At 52.1% G+C, this 20971-nt stretch overlaps 7 protein-coding genes across 7 annotated transcripts; 4 read left to right on the forward strand and 3 right to left on the reverse strand.

Annotated features, from left to right (window-relative positions):
- Positions 1-897: 897 nt before the first annotated feature.
- On the reverse strand, positions 898-8954 carry J7T55_011558 (uncharacterized protein; the record flags this gene model as incomplete). Its single annotated transcript, XM_053135797.1, has 7 exons — positions 898-1752; positions 1801-6827; positions 6895-7371; positions 7425-8211; positions 8263-8531; positions 8581-8725; positions 8781-8954. The coding sequence occupies 7 exons, from the start codon at positions 8952-8954 to the stop codon at positions 898-900; spliced, it is 7734 nt and encodes a 2577-aa protein (XP_052999364.1).
- A 2112-nt stretch (positions 8955-11066) lies between these two features.
- J7T55_011559 (methyltransferase domain-containing protein) lies at positions 11067-12872 on the forward strand (the record flags this gene model as incomplete). The annotated part of the gene is made up of 7 exons (XM_053135808.1): positions 11067-11278; positions 11473-11492; positions 11556-11581; positions 11652-11670; positions 11744-11856; positions 12004-12662; positions 12722-12872. The coding sequence occupies 7 exons, from the start codon at positions 11067-11069 to the stop codon at positions 12870-12872; spliced, it is 1200 nt and encodes a 399-aa protein (XP_052999365.1).
- Positions 12873-13527: 655 nt separating this feature from the next.
- On the forward strand, positions 13528-14286 carry J7T55_011560 (sam-dependent methyltransferase; the record flags this gene model as incomplete). The annotated part of the gene is made up of 1 exon (XM_053135819.1): positions 13528-14286. One exon carries the CDS (start codon positions 13528-13530, stop codon positions 14284-14286), a length of 759 nt encoding a protein of 252 aa, XP_052999366.1.
- A 1167-nt stretch (positions 14287-15453) lies between these two features.
- Positions 15454-16242, forward strand: J7T55_011561 (uncharacterized protein; the record flags this gene model as incomplete). The annotated part of the gene is made up of 3 exons (XM_053135830.1): positions 15454-15509; positions 15783-15878; positions 15954-16242. 3 exons carry the CDS (start codon positions 15454-15456, stop codon positions 16240-16242), a joined length of 441 nt encoding a protein of 146 aa, XP_052999367.1.
- Positions 16243-16938: 696 nt separating this feature from the next.
- On the forward strand, positions 16939-17196 carry J7T55_011562 (uncharacterized protein; the record flags this gene model as incomplete). Its single annotated transcript, XM_053135841.1, has 1 exon — positions 16939-17196. The coding sequence occupies one exon, from the start codon at positions 16939-16941 to the stop codon at positions 17194-17196; it is 258 nt and encodes an 85-aa protein (XP_052999368.1).
- Positions 17197-18090: 894 nt separating this feature from the next.
- J7T55_011563 (uncharacterized protein) lies at positions 18091-18528 on the reverse strand (the record flags this gene model as incomplete). The annotated part of the gene is made up of 2 exons (XM_053135852.1): positions 18091-18206; positions 18354-18528. The coding sequence occupies 2 exons, from the start codon at positions 18526-18528 to the stop codon at positions 18091-18093; spliced, it is 291 nt and encodes a 96-aa protein (XP_052999369.1).
- A 256-nt stretch (positions 18529-18784) lies between these two features.
- J7T55_011564 (uncharacterized protein) lies at positions 18785-20188 on the reverse strand (the record flags this gene model as incomplete). The annotated part of the gene is made up of 1 exon (XM_053135864.1): positions 18785-20188. The coding sequence occupies one exon, from the start codon at positions 20186-20188 to the stop codon at positions 18785-18787; it is 1404 nt and encodes a 467-aa protein (XP_052999370.1).
- Between the last annotated feature and the right edge of the window lie 783 nt (positions 20189-20971).

Raw genomic sequence — 20971 nt, forward strand, 5'->3', positions numbered from 1 at the left:
AATTCATTGCACAAGCTTACAGAGCAAGGAGAACTGGAAGAGCGCCAGAGGAGCTAAAGGGTGAAACGATGACACGGAAGCTAGGAGTGCGGAGAATCTATGTAGGGCATCCTCGGGAAGTGTATCGGCTGACATACCGGCTCTACTGAATGACGCAAAGCTGCAGATCCAGTGACACAATAAAGTTGAGAGAGCGATATAGTTCACTTGGTACCCAATGCAATAGAATTACTTGTTGCTTCTCTTTCCGAGGTGTTGTAGCCAACATTTCAACTGAGGAGTCCGCCTAAACTTCTTTAGACTCGAAACAAAGACTTTTTGATTTGTTTAAAAAGAAAAGAAAGAAAAAAGTGATTGAAAAAAGGAAGAAATCGTCTACTGGCTACACAATAGGTGAAAAGAGATATGTGTCTCTAAGTCAATGGTCTTCAAGTAAGAAAACTTGGGACAGGACTCTCTGCATATGCTATGGAGGAAGTCTTGAGCGCGGTATCTCAGCATCTACAATCGATTATCTCCGTAAGAAGAGCAGTCTCCGGGAAGAGCCTACCATTAGAGAAGAAATAGTGTTCCAAACAGAAGGAGACAAAATAGCAAAAAGGAAAAATGGGTGCCTCTATATCGTTGCCAGATCTTGGAAGGCAGTATCATTTTTTAAGATGATCTCATGCATTAGCTGCTTACTCGGTGCTTGGCAGTCTTAGAAACCTTTAATAAATCCAAGGTGAACAGTATAACATTTATATTTATATTGTAAAAGGACTCGAGGAAAGATGATTGTACCTATTGCGATGGTAGTATGTGACGGGTATAACGGAGATTCAAAGGAAACAAATCCACCAATTCATCGCTGAACGCCTAATACGGGAATGAAAGGTCATTAACATCCGGCGAAACTTATTTCGCTTCGCCCTTCGCAACCAGCTTGCTCTTCTCCGCCGCTGTGGTCGCCACCTGCGAGATGCTCGACGCGTTGGTCATGTCGAACACAGACACCTCCGCCTTGAGCTCCTTCGCTATCCACGACCGCAACTCAACCGCAACCAGTGAGTCCACACCATAGGCGTGCAGCGGCTTCCCAGCATCTAGGTTTGACACATCCACGCTCAGGACACGAGATAGTTTGAGCAGGAGGGCCTCAAGAACCACCGCCTCGGCCTCCTCCGGTGACTTGGCAGCCGTAAGCAGCGCGGTGTGGTTGATGGACTTCTTGTTATCGGTCGTGCTCTCTGCTGTCGCGGCCGTGGAGCTCGAAACGGCAAGATGGCTGAAAAGGGGGTCGAGTCTCCAGGCCGGCAGCTCGTGGCCAGCTGTGGCGGTTTGTTGAGGGAGCCAGAACCGGGGCAGCACCTGCGAGCGGATGAGAGGTACCGAGCCATCCACAGGCCGGCAGTGGAAGTCGAGGGTCGCATGGAACTCGTTCTCCTCCATGAAAGCCCAGCCCACGGAGCGAAGGTGGTCGAGAAGCTCTGGCCGTTCTTCCACGTAACCTACGCCGCGGATGATGGGAAGGTCTAGCGACACGGCATGAGCGCCTCGCGCTGCCAGGTGGCGGGCCAGGGCATCTTGGAAGGTATTGCCTGCTGCGTAATTGGCTTGCTCTGGGCCGCCAGTAATGCCAACAGTTGACGATAGGATGATGAAGAATCCTAAGTCGCGGCCTAGGACATTGTGAAGGTTCCACGATGCGTCGGCTTTGGGACGAACGGCGTCATTCCACTCCTCAAGTGTCATATTCTCGAGACGGTTGTCCTGCTCGAGATTAGTATGCGAAGGTGGAACAGAGGAAGACAAACTTACCTTGAGGACCATGGAACCCTGTATGCATCCTTTGACGGGAGGCATAGTTGTCAGACACTTGTCAATGACGTCCCTGAGGGCTTGGCTGTCTGTCACATCACAAGCCGGCGTGGCTACTTTGTCACAGGTAAGCTCAAGCTCCTTGACGAGCTGCTTGGCAGCTTCCTGTACGGGGCCACGCCTAGACAGGAGAATGAGGTTCTTCGCTCCTCGGCCAGCCATCCATCGCGCTACAGACCTTCCAAGGCCACCAAGACCACCAGCAATCACATAGGTCGCATTTGGGTCAAGCTGACAAGCAGGTGTACGTCTTGAGAGGACCGAGACGACGTCCTGGTCGTGCGGCTCTAGAACCAGCTTGTCAATCTGAGTTCCAGACTGCATCTGACGAAACGCGTCTGTAATCTGAGAGAATGCATAAGTGGAAATCGGTGTCCGTCGAATTGTCGACTCTGGCCCCCTCAGGAGCAATTGCTCAACCATCCCCTGGAAGCTGCGCTGCGTCCGCACAGGGTCATACAGTGCTCGGTACTTGAGGTCAAAAGTCTCATAGCGAATATTCTTCTCTTGTAGGTCACTCAAAGAGATGCGTGTGTTGACGCTGTCGCCTGCTGGACTGAGGTCCACCAACCGACCAAAAGGAGCGACGCAAGCCACGGTCTCTGCAAGCAATTCGCTCCCGAGAGTGTTCAGTACAGTGTCAACACCACGGCCTTTAGTCATCTGATGGACAGCGATTTTGAATGATGCGTCCTGGGCCGAGAGAATGTGGTCTTGCGGAACGCTGTACGCCGTTGCGAAGAAGGAACGCTGACCCTCGTCATCAATCGTGACGAAGACTTCGGCCCCGGCAAGCTGAGCAAGCTGGACGGCAGCCTGACCAAGGCTACTCGCACCTGCGTGCACAAGTACCTTATCACCCTTTCGGATACTTCCCATCTCATGAAGGGCTGCATATGCCGTGGTGTAGGCGACTGGGATGGCCGCAGCCTCAGCCCAAGATAGGCGATCAGGTAACTTGGCTACAAAGCCGTCTGAAGACCTAACATGTGTCTTGAGCGCACCGGTCAACGCCACACCAAAGACACGGTCTCCGGCCTGGAACTTGGAGGCAGACCCAACCCTGGTCACAATGCCAGATGCCTCAAGACCTAAGGGGGCTTCTTTGGTCTTCCCCTTTGCCAATGCTAGGTCGAGGGGAACCAAGCCACAAGCCATAGACTTAAACTCAACTTCATCATCAGCAAGTGGTGTTTCATGCACCAGGTCGTCTTCAAATCTTAGAGACTCAAGCTGGCCTGGAGTGCCAACCTGTAGAGTCAGGGATCGCGAAGCCACTTCTCCGAAGACATCCTGGACCACGTCCAGAGAAGCGGTCTGAGATCGAATATGATCCGCGAGGTAGTCGGCCTTAACAAGCCGTGGAACATGCGGCACGCCACCAGTGACCCTGAAGGAGTTCTCCTTGTCATCTTCCGAGGCACTGAGGGTTCGTATGCATTGCTCTACAATAACACCCGGAGCTTCGTTCTGCTCGAACGAAAGTGCTATGAACTGGAAGTCGGGCCTCTCAGAGCGAGCAACTCTGGCTAGTCCAGAGACAAGCTCCATATCAGGCGCTGGTGCGAGTGAGTCTCCACCCTTGGTCACCCACAACAATGATTTGCATTGGCTCGTCATCCGCTTTATCGATGTGAACACAGTTTCCGTCATATCTTGGAAGAGGGAAGACTTGAGTTCGGCAAGAACAAGGCAAATAGAACCATTCAAGTCTTTCTCGCCCAGTGCCATCAAAGATGTGATATCACATGCCGAGCTGTTCGCGGCCAAGGCCTTTGAAATTTGCCTGGCGACATCAACTTGTTGTGCCGATAGTCCATCGGTCACGATGTACGTCGTCTCAGTTGTGCTCTTTACCGTATTCGCTGCCGGCACGCTTGACACCAGGATGGAACTCATCTGATGAGCAGACTTCGGGAAGTCCTGGAAGACCGCGTCAAGTCCATTGAAACCACACTGCGAGAGATGGTGCCGCCAGCTCTCAGCAGACATCAGCGGGCCCCATCTCCGATCCTTGTCCTCTGATAGCCACCAGCCAGGGAGTGTCCCGAAGCAGAAATGGCTAAGCAGTACCTCGATGTTAGTGATTTCGAAAAGCAGGAGTTTTCCTCCTGGCTTAAGCAGCTTTCTCGTGTTTGACAGCGAAGTATCGATCTTTTTCGTCGCGTGCAGCACGTTGGCAGCTACGATCAGGTCGTACCGGCCGGCGTCGAAGCCCTGCTCGACAGGATCATTCTCAACGTTGAGCACGCGGAAGTCGGCGCTGTCGAGCTGATCTTTGAAGATGGTGTCCTTTGCTTGCTCAAAGAAAGAAGGCGAGATGTCGGTGAAGCAATAATTCTCATATCGCTTGCCTTGAGCGGTCAATGTCTCCATAACAGGCCTTGTCGCACCACCGGTGCCTGCACCAATTTCGAGAATCTGCATGGCTGGGTTCTTGTGTGCTAGAGCATCGACATATCCGCAGAGCTGCTCGTAGCACCTTTGAGAGCCTAGACCGTAGCGATATACGTTCTCGGCGATCTTGTCCTTGAAAATGACGTCGAGCGGATTCAGAGGACCTCCCAGCATCTCGTCCAGTGCTTGGCCCACTGCGATGATAAGAACGCCTTCAGGTGTAGCCCTGGACCTGACTTTCTCCTCGAGCTCCTCGATTCCAGAAACAGTCCTGTCAGTGGTCTGGCGGGAGATGTGCTCCATCCATGAGACATACTTCATGTGGTGCTCCTCCATACGGCCGATGCGGTCTTCCGTGACGGAAGCGAGGAATCGGCGAATATACGCAAGACACAATGCCTCACAATTCTCCATCCAGTCTGAGGGGTTGTCTTCAGCGGCCATGGGCACACCGAACACCTTCGAGGCTTGTACCTCGCTCAGGAGCGTCGGGTCTGGCTTCCACTCAACATTGAAAGCATCGTGCAGTGACTCAGCAGCGTCCTGGGATGCACCGACTGGAAGGGTCTTGAAAATCAAACCGGAAGCATAGACTGAAGGAAGTTTAGTTGTAGAGCTGACGGCTGTGAAGGATGACTCGGTCTCGCTCCTGCCACGGGCCGAGGGCTGAGCCGTCATCACCATGTAGGCGTCGTGAGATTCCGGGCGAGCTGATATCCAGAGGCTCTCAGCATATACCGGCACTCTGGGCTGTTCAGTGCCGGCGGAGTTTGACACCAGCGGTGCGATGTTCGCGTGCACGACACCATCCAGCATGGCGGGGTGAACCAAGTGAGGTTGTACATAGTGACTTGGCATTATCTCCCGGATTTTTGACAACGGCGAGTTGATCTGTGCGAGCAGTGTGGAATCTTGGCCGAGCTGAATGTTGTCCAAGGTCCGGAAAGTAGGACCGAAGTCCAGCCCAGATTGCCTCAGTTTGTGGTACACCTTGTCGGCTGCTATGTCGGAGGTGCAGGTTTTTTGAGCGTCGTGAACAAGTTTGCTGCACTGTTCGTGCACCATGAGATCATTAGAAGTCTGTTCATCCTCATACTCAGTCTGTGTCAGTCCGCGGCAATGCTCTCTCCATTCACCATCATTGAACGACCAAAGTTGAAACTCATTCCAAGTTGATGGGCTTGGAGAACTGGTCTCTCGGTATGGCCTGAGGTAGAAATGTGTTTCAACGCCTTGGGAGTCATCAGGAACACGTAATGCCAAATGGAACGAGACATCCTTGAACCTGAAGCCCTTCAATATCTTGCCACCATCAGCGATCTGTCGACTGGCTTCGATAGCCATGACGAGCATACCCGCGGCAGGGTAGAGCACATCACCAGCCACCTTGTGGTCCTCGATCCACGGGTTCTCAGACAATCGAATATAATTTCGCCAAGTTGCGTTACTCTTGTTCCAGTCTGCTATCGGTACACCGAGAAGATCATGACGGCCTGCTGAGCGTAGGCGGAAACTCTTGCTCAGTCGGCTCTCGAGCCAGTACTCTTTCGAATGGTTGAATGGGTAACTCGGCAGGTCAATTAGCATTACTGGTTTGCGGCCATCTGATCCACAAGCCTCATTGACTGCGGACAAGTTGACCTCGTAGCCCTGACAGAACAGTGAACCAGCTGCCTCCAGGGTAGTCTGCACAGCAGATGATTTGCGCCTAAGAAGCGAATGATAGGTAATAGCATCTCTGCCTGAAATTTGTTTTGAGATGTTGGCTAAAGGCCCTTTAAGGGCAGCGTGAGGGCCAATCTCGAGTATGTCCGTGATGACTGCCGAAGGAGCCGACTTGGTCTTTGCATATCCATTGGTCTTCGGCTCGTCAACTGAGTCTTTGAGGAGCTCCGTAACAGATTCGCAGAATCGTACAGGGGACACAAGGTTGGCAACCCAATAAGACGGCTTTCGGAGTTCAGCCAAAGAGATGGAGGAGCCACGGGTCGAAGAGAAAAATGTCGCCTTGAATTGATCTTGAGCTTTTCCAGGTTCCAGTTCGCCCATCGCTTCGAGATACTCGTCCGCAATAGCCTTCATGTACTGGGAATGGTAGGCAATCTCAACGTTGAGCTTTCGCGCGAAGACTTTCTCCTGGTTGAGCATCTCGACAAGCGTATTGATCTTTTCGGCATCTCCGCTAACAGTATGGCTCTGCCAACTGTTCATGCAGGCGATCTCCAAGGTTCCCTTACCACCCATCTGGTTTACGCGTTCAATAGCGGCCCACGTGGCTTTAGTGTCCAGGCCCACCGCAGCCATGGTTGTCTGAGGCAGGGACCCGGATCGGATCAATTTTGAGCTCAGCTTTCCCCTAAAGTGGGCAACCTTCCAAGCTGCCTCTCTCGATATTGCTCCGGCGGCATAGGCGCCTGCGACCTCTCCTGAAGAATGGCCTGTGATTGCGTGGGGGAATATGCCCCAACTAGCCAGGAGGTCCACAAGTGCAACTTGAAGAGCGGTGCAGATTGGTTGACAAAATTCAGGATCATCAACACGTGATGAGCCTGCGTGCTTGGAAAGCTCGACTGTAATCGGTCAGCATTATGACAAAGCTTCAGCGAACAACAGAGACATGGTTCCTTCACCACTTACAAGACAGGGACCAGGAACAGCCGAGATCGTTCAAGTATCTGTCAGCAGATAGGATGCTTTGTTGGAAGACCGGGTATGCCATGAGCTCGATGCCCATTGCTGGCCATTGGGCACCTTGTCCAGTGAAAATAAAAGCCAAACGAGGCTGGGACTTGATCCTCGTCGCGCTTGGCATCCCCTTCAGCGTCTTTTGCAGAGCGTCAGGGCAGTCTGCGATAGTGAAAGCCCGCCATGCATGATGAGTCCTCTTGGCAGCTAGCGTGTGACTGAGATCTCTGAGTAAACGCTCCTCATCAGCAACTGAGTTCTTGAGAGACTTTGACGCCAGGTATGCCTCGAGCGAGTCTCGCATCCGGATTACGCCTTCTTGATCATTGGTGGACATCACAAATAATTGACTGGGGGCTGCATCAGCGATCCCATTCACGCTCATGTCAATTCCGCTATCTGCTCGACGATGGCCTCCATTGGAATGTCCTGATTATCCGATGTCAGCGTAGCTTGCGAGGCTGAATGTGGCAAAGACATACCATTCATGCGTGGTTGATGTTGGATGCCCCGCGAGGCTGAACTGACGACAGTTCGATGGTTGCCAACCAGCCGATACTGTTGTAGGAAATGCAACGCATCATCCATCACTACGTGAGCATTGCTGCCACCAATGCCAAAGGAATTGATCGACATGCGACGAAGGCCAGTTTGGGGCCATGGTGTTGCCTCGGTGGGAAATTTCAAGTGCCATGAAGCCTTTATCTTGGGATTGGCCTTTTCAAACCATATATTTGGTGGAATGACGCCCTTCTCGAGCGTGAAAACTCCTTTGATAATTGCTGCAACCCCGGCCGCGCCCTCAAGATGTCCCACATTACTCTTCAGTGCGCCCACATAGAGCGGCTCGTCTGGCGACCGATGAGGCGCAAAGATTTCGGCGATTGCACTGGCTTCAATAGGATCGCCTACTTGAGTGCCCGTTCCGTGTGCTTCAAAAAACCGAGTCACAGAGGGGTCGAGCCCCGCCCTTTTGTAAACGTGTCTGATGAGTGCAGCCTGGCCAGCCTTAGTCGGCTGCGTGATACCGGGAGATTTGCCATCCTGGTTCGTAGAGGAATTTCGTATGACAGCGCGAATAACGTCGCCGTCACGGACTGCATCAGAGACGCGCTTTAACACCAAGGTGCCGAACCCCTCTCCACGAGCATAGCCGTTGCCTCGGTGATCGAAACTGTACGACTTCCCATCGGGGCCGAGAACGCCAGCTGCATCCAGCTTCAGGGTCATCTCAGGGGAGAGCATGAGATTACAACCACCAACAACAGCCTGTCGACGTCAGCACAATACTTTCAAGCCTCAGCTCATTGCCTGACTCACCATGTCAATCTCACGAAGCTTCAAGCTCATGCACGCCTCATGGGCCGCTACGAGACTGCTAGAGCAAGCCGTATCGACAGTTATACTTGGGCCTCGGAAGTCAAAGAACCATGACACCCGGTTGCTGAGCATACTAGCCACTGTACCAGTGGCGGCGTACTTGGACGGAAGGTCCAAGTCCTTTACAATTATGTCATTATAATCATAGGCGAAACAGCCGACATAGACGCCGGTCTGAGATCCCGCAGCCTTTGGGATGGGAATGCCAGCTGAACTCTTGTTAGAACACATTCATCAAAGTGTTGGCTATTGACCAACCATTCTCAAGTGCCTTGTAGACAGACTCCAACATCCCTCTCTGCTGAGGGTCCATCCCATTGGCCTCGGCCGGCGTGATGGAGAAAAAGGGGGCATCAAAGGCTGATATGCTGCCCCTGAGGAAGTGTGCATGTCTTGCTCGGGTCTGCATTGTGTTAGTGAATAGTGATAGCGGAGGCCAGCGCCCCAGAACAACTCACAGAGCCACTCCTCTCAGCTTCAGGATGCCAAAACGAGTCGATCGTGAATCTCTCTGGAGGAATCTCAGACCTAGCCGTTCTTCCTGCCAGGAGTGATTCGTAGAAGCTCTCGGCCGTGTCTCCCTCACCAGGAAGCCTGGCATCCACGCCGATGATAGCAATGGGCTCGTCCATTGTGAATGAGCCTAGGTCACTGGATTTTCCGAAGCACGTTGAAGTCTATCGGACCAGTGATGATAATTATGACGATGATTATGAAGAATACTGATGATACAGCAGCCCTCTGTAATCCATCAACTTTGTAGACGGGAGACGGATGAACATGTACGAGATCCTGTTCCGGGGGCATCGGCCCCTCGATTGCCAGGGGCCATCAGCCCATCCATTCTCGTGGAGTATTGCCCCATCGTGCATCAGTGTCATTGACGGTCTGGCAAGTCATCAATAAGCTGCCGAGTCTTAATCCTAATCATGCGCCCACGTCTCCTGTATGTTGGGTGGCGGAGACACCACAGTCTGGACGTAGCCTTGAGCACAGTACAGTGCGTCCCCATGGAAGATAGGACCTCGGGCCAATCGTAATGTTCTGACGTGCCTGTTGGTGCTTCCAGCAGGTTGGAACTGATGCCCACAAGACCCTCTATATTGCAGTAGGTGGTGGCGCTATCGACGCTGCCAGTCGAGTCGAGCTCGTCGATCAATGCCGCTGCTCCGGTGATCGCCAAAGGGCCATTTTGTCGACCTCATGCAAGCAGGCGCAGGCCAGGTCCAGGAATCTTGACACCTCGGCGATGCTTCTAAACTTGGCTGCACGCAGCTGGCATGCACCGATTCGCTGGTGGTTGTTTCGTGGCATCCCTTAGTACGCGTGTACCCTGTACGCGTGGTTTCCTGGCCTGTCTGGCCTGTCTGGCCTGTCTGGCCTGTCTGGCCTGTCTGGCCTGTCGCCTCGGCTGGAGCTGGACCAGCTCAGGGGGGACGGAAGGTAAGGCCAAACCGACCTGTCAGTTGTCAGCCGATCCACCTGGCTTTGTAAGGGACGGATTCAGCATTGGATTCTAGTCCAGTTTCAGTGGGCGGACAAAGTGGACTGACGTCAAGGCGAAGCTGGGCATGGAAGCTGGGCAATGGAGTCGTGGGGCCCGGAAACCCACGTGTCGAGGTCCAACAATCTGTCCAGGGCCTCGCAGGGCCTCCACCCTTCACGACATTGAGGGTGGAGCGGGAGGGGCCCTTCCCCCTTCCCAAGCCAATCGGGTCGTGCGCCCTAACCCAGGTTCGTGTCGTCAACAACTCTGTTCAGACTTAGGGTTCTCACTGCAGCGCACTATGGCCACAGTACCGAGCATGTATGTACTTCTTGGCCTCTTGGCCGGAACATTCCTTACCCATCCACGCCATCACCTGACCCGAGATACATCTCGCTTTCGTACCGGGCCGCCAGTGAGCGAGAAGCATCTGTCTGCATCTCTGATAACAAGGTTCCATCTCGCAATTCCGTCATTTCGTTCAGTCAGCATTAAGGAGCCCTTGCTCTTCCTATAGGGACTCACATGTCCTCACAGAACTGCCGGAAGCTTGGTGAACCTTGGAGCCCTCCTCCTCGGGGCACACCCCAACTTGAGGCGACGTGACGACCCGGAACTGGTTGCCGACGGGACATTGCTACAGAAACCGTCCTTCAGGCACACCGGTCCCCACCGTCGGGCGGGTCCATAGTCTATTTGTACCAGGGCCCAGGGCCGGAACTGGGCCGTCACAGGCCTGAGAGGCCGTATCCAGCGGCGGTCGATCGAATCCGAAGCGATCGATGTGTCACCTAATCACAAAGCCGCCCTGTAAGCCACAAGCCCCGCGGGCCCGACCTGAAGTGCCTAGCTGCCAGGCTCGAGCCAGGCTTGCCAGGGTGGCAGTGTTATTCCAGTACTATGGGACGCGTGAACGGTATGGCCGGGAAGGGCTGGGGGGTCGGTTTTGGATGACCTTGCCCTCCGAAATGAGGCCTGGCCCAGGTCCTAGGATCTTGGGATCCTGGAATCTCTCGACACAGGAGATCCCAAACAATTGAGGCCCATTGTTCCCCCCGGACTGAGGTTTAAAAACCAAGGAGTACCCAGACTCAAACAGAGATTCATGTTGAATCTTGTCCCTGACCCGAGCCTCTCAGACCCGACTTAAAGTTTCACGACCCATCAGCCTCTCGGAGCGGCCCGCCGGTCCATGGATTTTGCCAAAAGTCGCGGCCGTCCAACAAGCGGCAGTGAAGCCAACTCTTCAACCACAAATATGGGACGGCCATCGACCAACGCCTCAAGCAACAGCAGGAATTCCACATCACTCAAATCGCCCCTCACCGCTACTTCGTCGTCCAACCGAACGTACCCCCACAGCATCATCGCCGACGAGGGCGAGTGTCCTCTGTCCAATGACATCTGGTCACGGTCCGACTCGGACGATTCAAACGACGATGCAGAGGTCGTTCCTGCGCCCTCTGAACGGTGAGTCTCCCCTCCAGCCCCCTATTAGGCGCGCATGGCGCGTTGCCTGATCTCGCGAGGCTCGCCGGGGTTCGACTGCCGAGTCATGTCATGTCACCTCCGGATGCAAATGAAGGCTGACTAGGTCCAATCAGAGCCGGCACAAAAGGAAGTGGGTCTCGAACAACAGGATTCTTTCGCTCTCTGGTGCACAGGATCAGCAAATCCTACAGGCGTCAGTCTTGTCGCCCTGCCTTGCGTTGATGCGACAATTAGCCCATACTGACATCCTTCACAGGCTATGGCTATATCCCAAACAATCAGGTGCGACTATTCCGACCGAGGGCATTTGGGCACATGCCGGAATTGTGGCTGACTTAAGGTTTGGAACTAGCAAGAGCAAGACAGAAACGGTACGGAATTCCGGCAGCATATCTAGCTAGTCCTGACTGCGACTGAACTGACTGAGTGACTGACTGATTGCAGTGCTGCAACATGAGATAATAAAAGAACTTTTCGACGGGAGATTCCACTTGTGTCCGGCGAGACGGCCAAAAACCGTGTTGGACATCGGTACCGGGCCCGGCCTCTGGGCACTGGTAAGTTTAATGACCCTCGCCTCAAACCCACCTTTCCTCGACCCACCCCTGTGGTCTATTGCATTCCGCTAACCCGTTGTAGGAATTCGGCAAGTCTACCTGGGCAGACTCTCATGTGTCTCTAGCTAACAACTGATCACAGCCCAGCAAAATCCACGAAGTTCTGTTTTGGGAATCGACTTGGAGCCCGTCAAGCCGCCGTATCTAGTGTCAAACTGCCATTTCCAGATCAGGGACGCCACGGAAGATTGGGATCTCAACACGACTTTCGATTTTGTCCATGCCCGGATGCTGGGTGACTTGCCAGAAAAAGAACGTCTTGTGCAATCTGTTTGGGACAATCTCAACCCAGGAGGCTGGGCTGAGTTTACCGAGTGGATCGTCCTGCTCCAGTCGCCCAATCACTCTTTCGAAAACACCTCGTTCCACAGATGGAACCAGCTCATGTCCCGAGGAAAGTTCTTGCACCAGACCATCTCAAGCTTTGCTAATTCTGACTTTATAGGCCTCAAAGATCTCGGCAGCTCTTTGTATTACCCGACCCAGTACAAGCCGCTTCTTGAGAAGGTTGGGTTCGAGAACATCACGGAGACCAAGTATGGTGCCCCAACAAATGCGTGCTACCCGGGGAAGAAATTACAAAAGATCGGAACCATGATGACCAAGAACTGGAATACAATTATCGAGCCACTTACGCTTTCAGTATTCATTGACGGACTGGGCTGGACGGCAGATGACGTGAAGAAACTTTTGCTGAACGTCAAGAGGGAGATCCCAGATACGAGATATCACTCCTTCATGACGCTGTATGGACCACACTCTCAAATTGGAAGCGACCGAAACCTGCTAACTCGTTATGTCTTAGAATGACTGTCTACTGTCGGAAACCTCGCGTCGGCTCAGCTTCTACATCTGTGTCCTCGTTCCAGAGCACGCCTGTCCCAGAGCACTCGACCCGGCGGTCGACCGACCAATTACAGCACATAGCCGAGGGCCAGGAACCATCTTCTGCCTGATTTATTTGCTACCAAGATACCCCTCAGTTTTACGAATCCATCTTCCGAGGATCCATAATCAAAACCGACCAATGACTCAAGTGGACCTGTTCCTTGCATACCAAGAAGCTGTGCCAGCTTGAAATGGGCGGTCATATCAATTGCAGAGCCCCAGCCGGCTCCATTCATGTGCATAATGCAGACGCATATCTGGTGTGCTGACTTTCGCAGTCTGTCGAGGAGAGGAACCTCCATAATGCCGAGATGCAGAGATGCAGAATGTATGTATAGCGACACAGTGCGGGAAGCTTATCCACTTTCTAATGCAAGGCGAACACTAGGCATATGCGCACAGTTCAACTGACCAGTGAAGACGAGACACGATTGGAGCTATGGGGAACGCGACCAAGAAGAGAACAATAGTCATAATAAGAGCCATTATAGCAAAGTGATAACATCCCAGTGGAAGCCGGATATTCTTTCGCTCTCGCGTTGCCGACTGACAAGTCTGAATTACTAGACCGCTTCGAAGAAGAATAGGCCGAGGAATAAGGGCGCCTACGCTACGCCTAGCAGTGCTAGACAATCTCAAGTCTGCTCGCAATAACCCCAGCTATCACCACCATCGACAGCGAATTTTACCATTACCGTGGAAAACTCACCTAAAGCCCACGCGATGGCAGATTACGAAAATGACGCCCTGTTCCGCACAGGCAAAGATGCCAACGCCACAGTCTACACCCGCTCAGCCCTATCCGTCTGGTATGATGTATACGTGCTCGGATTCAATATGCGCTGCATCTGGGGCTGTCCTACGCCCTCCGTCCTGCTCCCTTTTTTCGCCGAGAACTTCTCCCGGCGCCATCTCGATATCGGCGTTGCAACAGGCTATCTGCCAGCAGCAGCGCTGAACAGTATCTGGCGCAAGAACAGCAGGCATCACATCACGCTCATGGACCTCAATCCCAACCCGCTCAGGGCCGCCAAGGCTCGGATCCTGTCGGTGGCCACGAGGGCCGAGGTCGACCTGGTGGAGGCGGACGCCACGGAGCCGCCGTCCAAGGAGCTCGCAAGTCGCAAGTACGACTCAATATCCATGTTCAACCTGTTCCACTGCATGCCCGGCGGCAAGGACAAGTTCAAGGCCATCGGCGCAATGGCGAAGCTCGTGAGCGAAGACGGCGTGCTGTACGGGTGTACGGTCCTGGGCATCAAGCAGACCAAGTGGCACCAGTGGCTTACCAAATTCTACCTCAACTGGTACAACAACTGGTGGGGCGTCTTTCGCAACTGGGACGACACGAAGGAGGACGTGGATGCGGCTCTGAGGGCGCACTTTGAGAATGTTGAGACGTGGGTGGTCGGTCAGACGCTGTTGTTCAGAGCGACAGTGCCACGTAGGGACGAGTCGTCAGTACTGATTGACTTGCCATAGCCGACCTTTGTGCTGAGAAATCCAAAGCTCTGAGCGTGACTGTTGCGTGGAGAATCAGGCCTTGAAAAAGATACGTTTGTTGGTAAATGTCCATTCACTCTTCAGCTGAAGGGTGACGGACTAATCTGTGCGGAATTCGCGCCGTGGTACACAGCCTGACTTCGTCAAGCCTTGTTTTTACCTAGGTAGAGTAGACGCAGCTGCGGCATGAAATGCACTCAGTTCACTTACCATTATTGAAAGCTCTTTGGTGACATCATCGACACCGAGTGAAATTGATTGTGACATCTAATTGCTTTTCCAAGCCCGCATGTAACACCGATTAAGTTCAGGCGTCCAACGCCGCCCACAATCGGCTCCATGGATCATGCAAGCATTTTTGATCCGATCGATTGCAACGGCTTCCTTGAAGATTCAGGGCCCAGCCTTGTAGTTAGACCCGGGCATGGATTCCCTGTCGATGTTCATGGCGCACCTCGCAAGAGTCGCGCGTTTCCAGCTGGTTTAAACCTCATCCTTCCCGACAAATGCATCCGAATCCTAGAAATAGGCATATGTCCGCTCTCTGTTCTATGTTTATTTCAGACCGGCATAAATAATTATATCGTACAAACTTAAACAACGAGCTTTACAGTACATATTACGATTGAGTTATGTATTCGTGTTCAGATGAACTGAATTCAAGTTCTCGAGAGTACCAGGCCATCTGGTATTTTCAGCTAACAAGAAGTTGATGTGGGCTTTGAGGGCCTTTCGAGAGCACCTCCTTCAGCGCTGTAGCACCTAGGCGGCCAGGAGCACCTTGAGCTACAGCGCGCATCACCCCAGCCCAAACCTTAATATCTTCAATCACCTCAAATCTTCAGGACCCGGGCCGGGAAGCAAGATAATCGAAGGTTGATCACCTGTGCCATCTTGACGAGCTTCTGTGGCTTCGAGCCGTGTCGTGACCCTGGGCACTGTATCCGCTGTACTCGGCATCTCCGACCTTATCATTCAGCTTTTAACTTTGGGCTACTGTCCCCACTCTAGAGCCACTTCTTACTCGGAGTCATTGATATCGAACCTGGCGGGTCGAACCCGCCTGTCTTCGAGTCGTCCATGTGCTCATATAGATGATCTTAGAAAATTGAAATTGTCCGACGACGTGGTCTCTCCGCATCTCTTATGAGCTTTCCCAGCCTGAGGGTACTGGATGAACAATTGCAGGGCGAATTTCAGAGGTAATTGCTACGTGATTCTCTCGTATGAAGCCATAAAAAGTAATTTGACCGTCTCTCACATCTAATTAGCTGATAGCGTGTCGGTCGTGAAAAGCTCAGTCTGTTGAAGGGTTCTGGCAAGAACACGTAATGAGAATCATTGGAAGTTTGAGGGCCTGGATTGCCATTCAGAAATGTGCAGCTAAACAACACAAGTAAATTAACAATTGAGATAATTCACTGGAAAAGGTCGGCAACCAGCCCTCGTGCACACACATTGAAACTAACAAAGAGCTTCCTCGCGGCATTCCACGCAGACAACAGCTATTATTTGGACTTTGACTCGATAATCGTGCTGAACAATGCCTTTGTCTATCTTGACAGCGAGGGGTATAAATACCACTCGTTACTCTCAGCATTCTCTCAACAATTCACTCCCTTGCAATCACCGCTTACGACTTACAGTCAAGAAGAAGAGCAAGAGCTTGCAACGCAAAACAGGAAACTCTCCATAACAACAACAATCGAGTCAGTAGTCTTCGCCATGTCTTCCTCTGGAAGCTATGGTTACGGTGGTTCTGGCTCTGGGTCAGGGTCGGGGTCGGGGTCTGGCAGCTCCGGAGGCTATCAGTGGAGTAGCTCCGGCTCTTTCACACCTCGAGGCGCAAAGAATGAGTGGGACAAAAAGGGTAGCAAGCGAGGCGGCTCTTCTGAGAAGGACAATGATTCTGGCTCAAAGAAGCCGAAGAAGTAGATAGCCAACAATAAACCAAGTTGAGTGTGATTAGCATCGAATTTCTGATGTGAGCCGTCCATGCCCAAGTGATTGAGAACTGCCTGGAATGTCCACACAGACTCAGAACAGCGAGACACCCCATTTATGTACAGAAATCATCAAAGTAGAGCAAATCAGGACATTACAGCCATCATTAAGTCAAGTGATAGAAAGAGTGAAGCTCCGGTCCGCATGTGATAATATTCAGATGATTCGTAAGATGATATGCTTTTACAGTATTTTACTCTTTCAGCTCTGTCAAAAGAAAACATGACTGCAAATAAGCTGCCTTGTAATCTTTTGAGGTGAGCATATGGGGTTTGTGTATGCTTTGACAGTTGCATATATCGTGATGAACATTACTTAACAACATCGTTTTGTGTTGTATATATCCAAGCATGTCACAAATAAATGCTTTGTCTGTGACACAGCTTAACGAGTTATTGTACATTGGCTGTCTATCTGGCTGTAAGGTCCACATCGAGAATCCATGACTGCTGTGAACCAAATATTCACAATGAACATCGGATCAGTATTGCAACGACAGTATAAATATTCGCGATTGCATGGTCTTCAAATGAGTTATTGGAGTGAAACAAAGAAAACGCATCCACCAAGACTAACACAAGACTCGTCACCAGTTCAAAGATTCAGAAACCACACCAAACGAGCAAAATGGCATCAACAGGAGGAGGTGGAAACAACCCAGGTGGAAACAACCCAGGTGGATCTGGACATTCCGGGTCTGGTTCAAAGAAGCAGAAAGAGACCGATCCAAGGGAGCCTCGAAGCGGCTCCTGGCAGCACGTCCCACTGACGGAGTGGGAATGGGCTGAGGAGCCAGCTAGGGTCAACTGTGTTAGAGGCAACTGTGAGCGTGATGCGCACGTGCATTCTGGTGAAAGCAATTACACTCATGAGAAGAAGAAGTGATATGAAAAGACATCAGGATATGCGTCAAAGGTTGACGGACTGTAGCCACTACAGCTCAGTTCTAATCAGTGAATTAATTCATGAAACATGATCCCATACCTTTGCAAGGCTGCTGTGTGTGATCGTGTCTTAGCTCTCAGTGTGGCTTGTTTAAGGTTCATAAAATAGGTCTCACGACCTATTTGAGCATGAATGTGAAGAGCCACAAGCGATAAATCTAAGTTGAAGCCAAGAAATCCGTGTACTGTGTTGTTGTTTTTTTTTTGGGGGGGGGGGGGGACATCGTCGAGGGCGGTCTTGCTCGAATACTGCAACATTAAGCGTTGAAGTCGTCATTTTGTGGCAAGCAATATGGTTGAATACCGAGTTTGGTACCCTATGCTACATTCGAGCAGAGAGCCGAAGTAAGACCTTCAAAATTCTCTCCCATGAAATTTTAATAATGCACCGATACTAATGTCCTTCAGTACATGAACAACGCCACCTTTTTAGAGCTGCTTACCAGACCCGCGGACTAGATGCTTGACCAAGATTATACTGCAGGTCTTGAAACATAAAAGAGTGCCAATGTTGCCAGAGATCTAATAATGGAGTGATTGCAGTCCTTCCCCACTTGGGGGGGGGGGGCTCTTCGACCGCGACTATAAAGCTGTTGACCGACGACGGACAGCGACATGCTGGCTCGCAGGACAGTGAACTGTATCCATTTGAATTTCCCTCGATCGTGCACTTGAAATCAAATGAAATTGCCGCTTCAAGTGGGTTGTTAAAGTCCAAGAACTTCAGCGAAGCAAGGGATGATGTCTCGGATAGCTGTCTTACTACGGAGGCCAGCTGGTGGCCACCTGTGCCGTCCAAGCATTGCGCCGAGGGGCCTTTCTAACTTGGCGCGTGTCACTCAATGAAGTTCGATGTTTGAATTCTCGTGGCGAATGCAGCTGCCGCGAGAATCACCAAGTCCGAGAGGGCGCTTGAGGATCCAGGGGTGCCTTTCCTGCAGTAGAGGTATTCTGGAATATGTGGTAAGGCCATGAGAATCTTACATTCGCGTCGTAATGGATTTCAGGCACGTCGAAGATTGTTTGATCGGCGGTCTTTCCATAGAAGAATATGACACTCGCTCCGTTCCGATCGGATAAACCTTCCCTCGAACGCACGTTCTGTTGCTACGTTGAAGGTGAAGGCGCTAACCATGTCTTCAACCTTAAGACTCTGCCAAGTCCTAGAGAAGACACGACTCTGGCCTCTGGAGCGTACAGAAGCACGCGTTTTAGTGAAAACTTTGCTGCCAATCGCACAAGATGTCTCAAAAATGTCGAGGATGATGTCCATGTTCAAATTGTTGACACGGTCTGCCGTGAACTTTTAAAGATATACAAGCAAACGCACAAGATAGGATGAGCGTACTCTATCCTGCTGTATCCATAACCCGCGTAACAGTTTTTGTCTAGAAACCGTGTGTCAATCCTGACAAAAGATTTTGTGTAATCCGTATATCCATGTGTATCGTGATCCCTCAGGTCATCCAGTCATACATAGCAATGCTCGCACATGATGCATCCACGTCGTAACGTCGCCACAGGGCCCATCATCGCTTCCTGCCAAAAATGGTACCGAAAACCTCGCTCTTCTGCCTCCTCAAGACCGGCATCACGGGGCTCTCGTTCTCTTTGTCTTCCGTCTCATATTCCACTGCAGGAGCAGCCTTGGCGTCTGTGGAAGATGAGATTGTGTCTGCCCGTATCCTTCGCAGTTGCTCCTTGGCGATGTCGCTGCCTTTGCGCGAGCGTGGCGCAGCGGACGCACTGCGTGCGCGCTTGTGAGGGGTCAGGTTCTTGACGATCCTCCGCGCAAAGTTGGCAGCGCTGTCGTCGTCAGAGTCCGAGTCGGATTCAAACACCGACACAGGCATCACTGTTTGCTGTGCCAGCGGCGTGGTGGGCCGTGAAGCACCACAGGGTGCGTGCGACACAGCGCTTTCAACGGGCGATGGTGTTGGCCTTGGCGTCTCCGGGAGGTCAGTTGCGGATATGGACTGCCGCAGTTGCGACTGAGTCCTTTGATGTGTTTGACGGCCACGTGGTTTTTCAGGGGCATGACTAGGTACGATGAGTTGCGTTGCTGAGCCTTGGGAAGGAACATCGGTGGGCGTCCAGTAGACCATCTTTGTGTCTGAGTGAGTTCTTGATATACTGAAATTCCTTTGAGAGGGAAGAGTCTGTTGGCTTCGTCTTGAAAAGGCGACAGCCGTAGGTGAAGCAATCAGGAGAGTGGGCGTCCCGGGGGCTGACTGTGTCAACAACGAACTGTCATAGCTGATAGCTCCATCCGAAGCCGGTAGATGAAGTTTTCTTGGCTTCTTGCGTCTGTTCGTCAGGGATAATGACACTGTCGATGGATACTGTTGGGGTGCGTCCCATAGAATCTCGCTCCTCATTTGACCAACCGGGCGCCTAAGCGGCAGACTCTGCTGCGCTACAACAGTTGGCTGCGGGAACAGAGAGTAGGTGGGCTTGGATGGCTTCGGTGCTGGTGCGACCGTGGGTTCAGCAACTACCAAGGGCCAGCACGGTTCTGATTCATGGTCATTGACGTGTTCTGAGTTCTTCTGTGGAGAATTGTGACGATCCTTTTCTGGAATCGTACTGTCGGCAGGGTGTTGAAGAGCTGTTGCGTGGGTGATCGGTCCGATAAGCACTGTGTTGCTATTGTCTCCCGGTTCGACGCCCCAAAAAGACTCCGAATCCTCCCAGAATGAATCAAAAGTCTCGTCGCCAGCTATATGAGACTGATTGCTGTCGTCTACCGATACGTCCGACTCTTGGTCTTCGACCATTTCAGGCACAGAACATTCCGATCCCACTGAAGAGCGGCCATTGACCGGCTGCTCGCCACGATGTGTTGCATCAGGTCTAGGATAGGAGTAGTTGGAGATGGATGGGTAATACTTGTTGACGAGCTTGAGATCTGCCAGCTTGGTGGTTTTCTCCATGGCGATCGAGGTTCGCGGAGGAATCGGACTCTGCAACACTTGCCAGTGATGATGCGGTGGCACAGTTGCGGAAGTTTTGCGGAAGTCTTGCGCAAGTTGAGGCGGAAACCAGATCTCATTCAATCAAAAGGGGGCAAGCAAAAGTTCATGGCGGAGGTTAAGACACAATCAAGGGGGCCGACGAAGGCTTCAAAATGGCAGGATCGGCCATATATGTAATTGCTAGCTCGAGGAGACGGCCCCTCGACGTTGAAAGGCATACGCTGCGGGAGAAAACAACAACACGGTGTGAGGAATGGAGTGGCCAGGAATGAGAGGACGGAAGTGACTTGGATTGAGGCTGATTTTCCTGTGGAGGGAATGTACCGCGATCATGTGTCCGAAGACTCCCCTCCATTCCGGTGTACACGTCGGAATACTGTGGTAGTAGAAGGGAGGGGAAGATCTGTGTCTCGGCCACGGAATGCATCAGGGCAGTCCTCTTCCCGTGTATGGCCTGCATACAAACGACTGATGTCAGTGAGCACGCGAAAACGGAAGGAGAGAAAAGAGTATGCGAGCAAAATGCGCATAACCATGCCCAGGCTAATACGTCAGAGGTGCAGGAGAGTCAGGAGTCACGCCAACGGGAGCCGCTGCTACCCCCTGCGGAGTGTTTATTCCTTTTTCCCTTCCCGATATGTCATTTTGATGAGCTAGCATGAAACGCAAAGTTCAAGAGGTTGGGCCCGGAAGCACGGACGGCCATGAGGAAGAAGCAAGTGTGAGCGAGGGGGAGCCTCA

The sequence above is a fragment of the Diaporthe amygdali genome (genome assembly GCF_026229845.1).
Source record: "Diaporthe amygdali strain CAA958 chromosome Unknown NODE_2_length_3802984_cov_64_841326, whole genome shotgun sequence".
Classification (NCBI taxonomy): domain Eukaryota; kingdom Fungi; phylum Ascomycota; class Sordariomycetes; order Diaporthales; family Diaporthaceae; genus Diaporthe; species Diaporthe amygdali.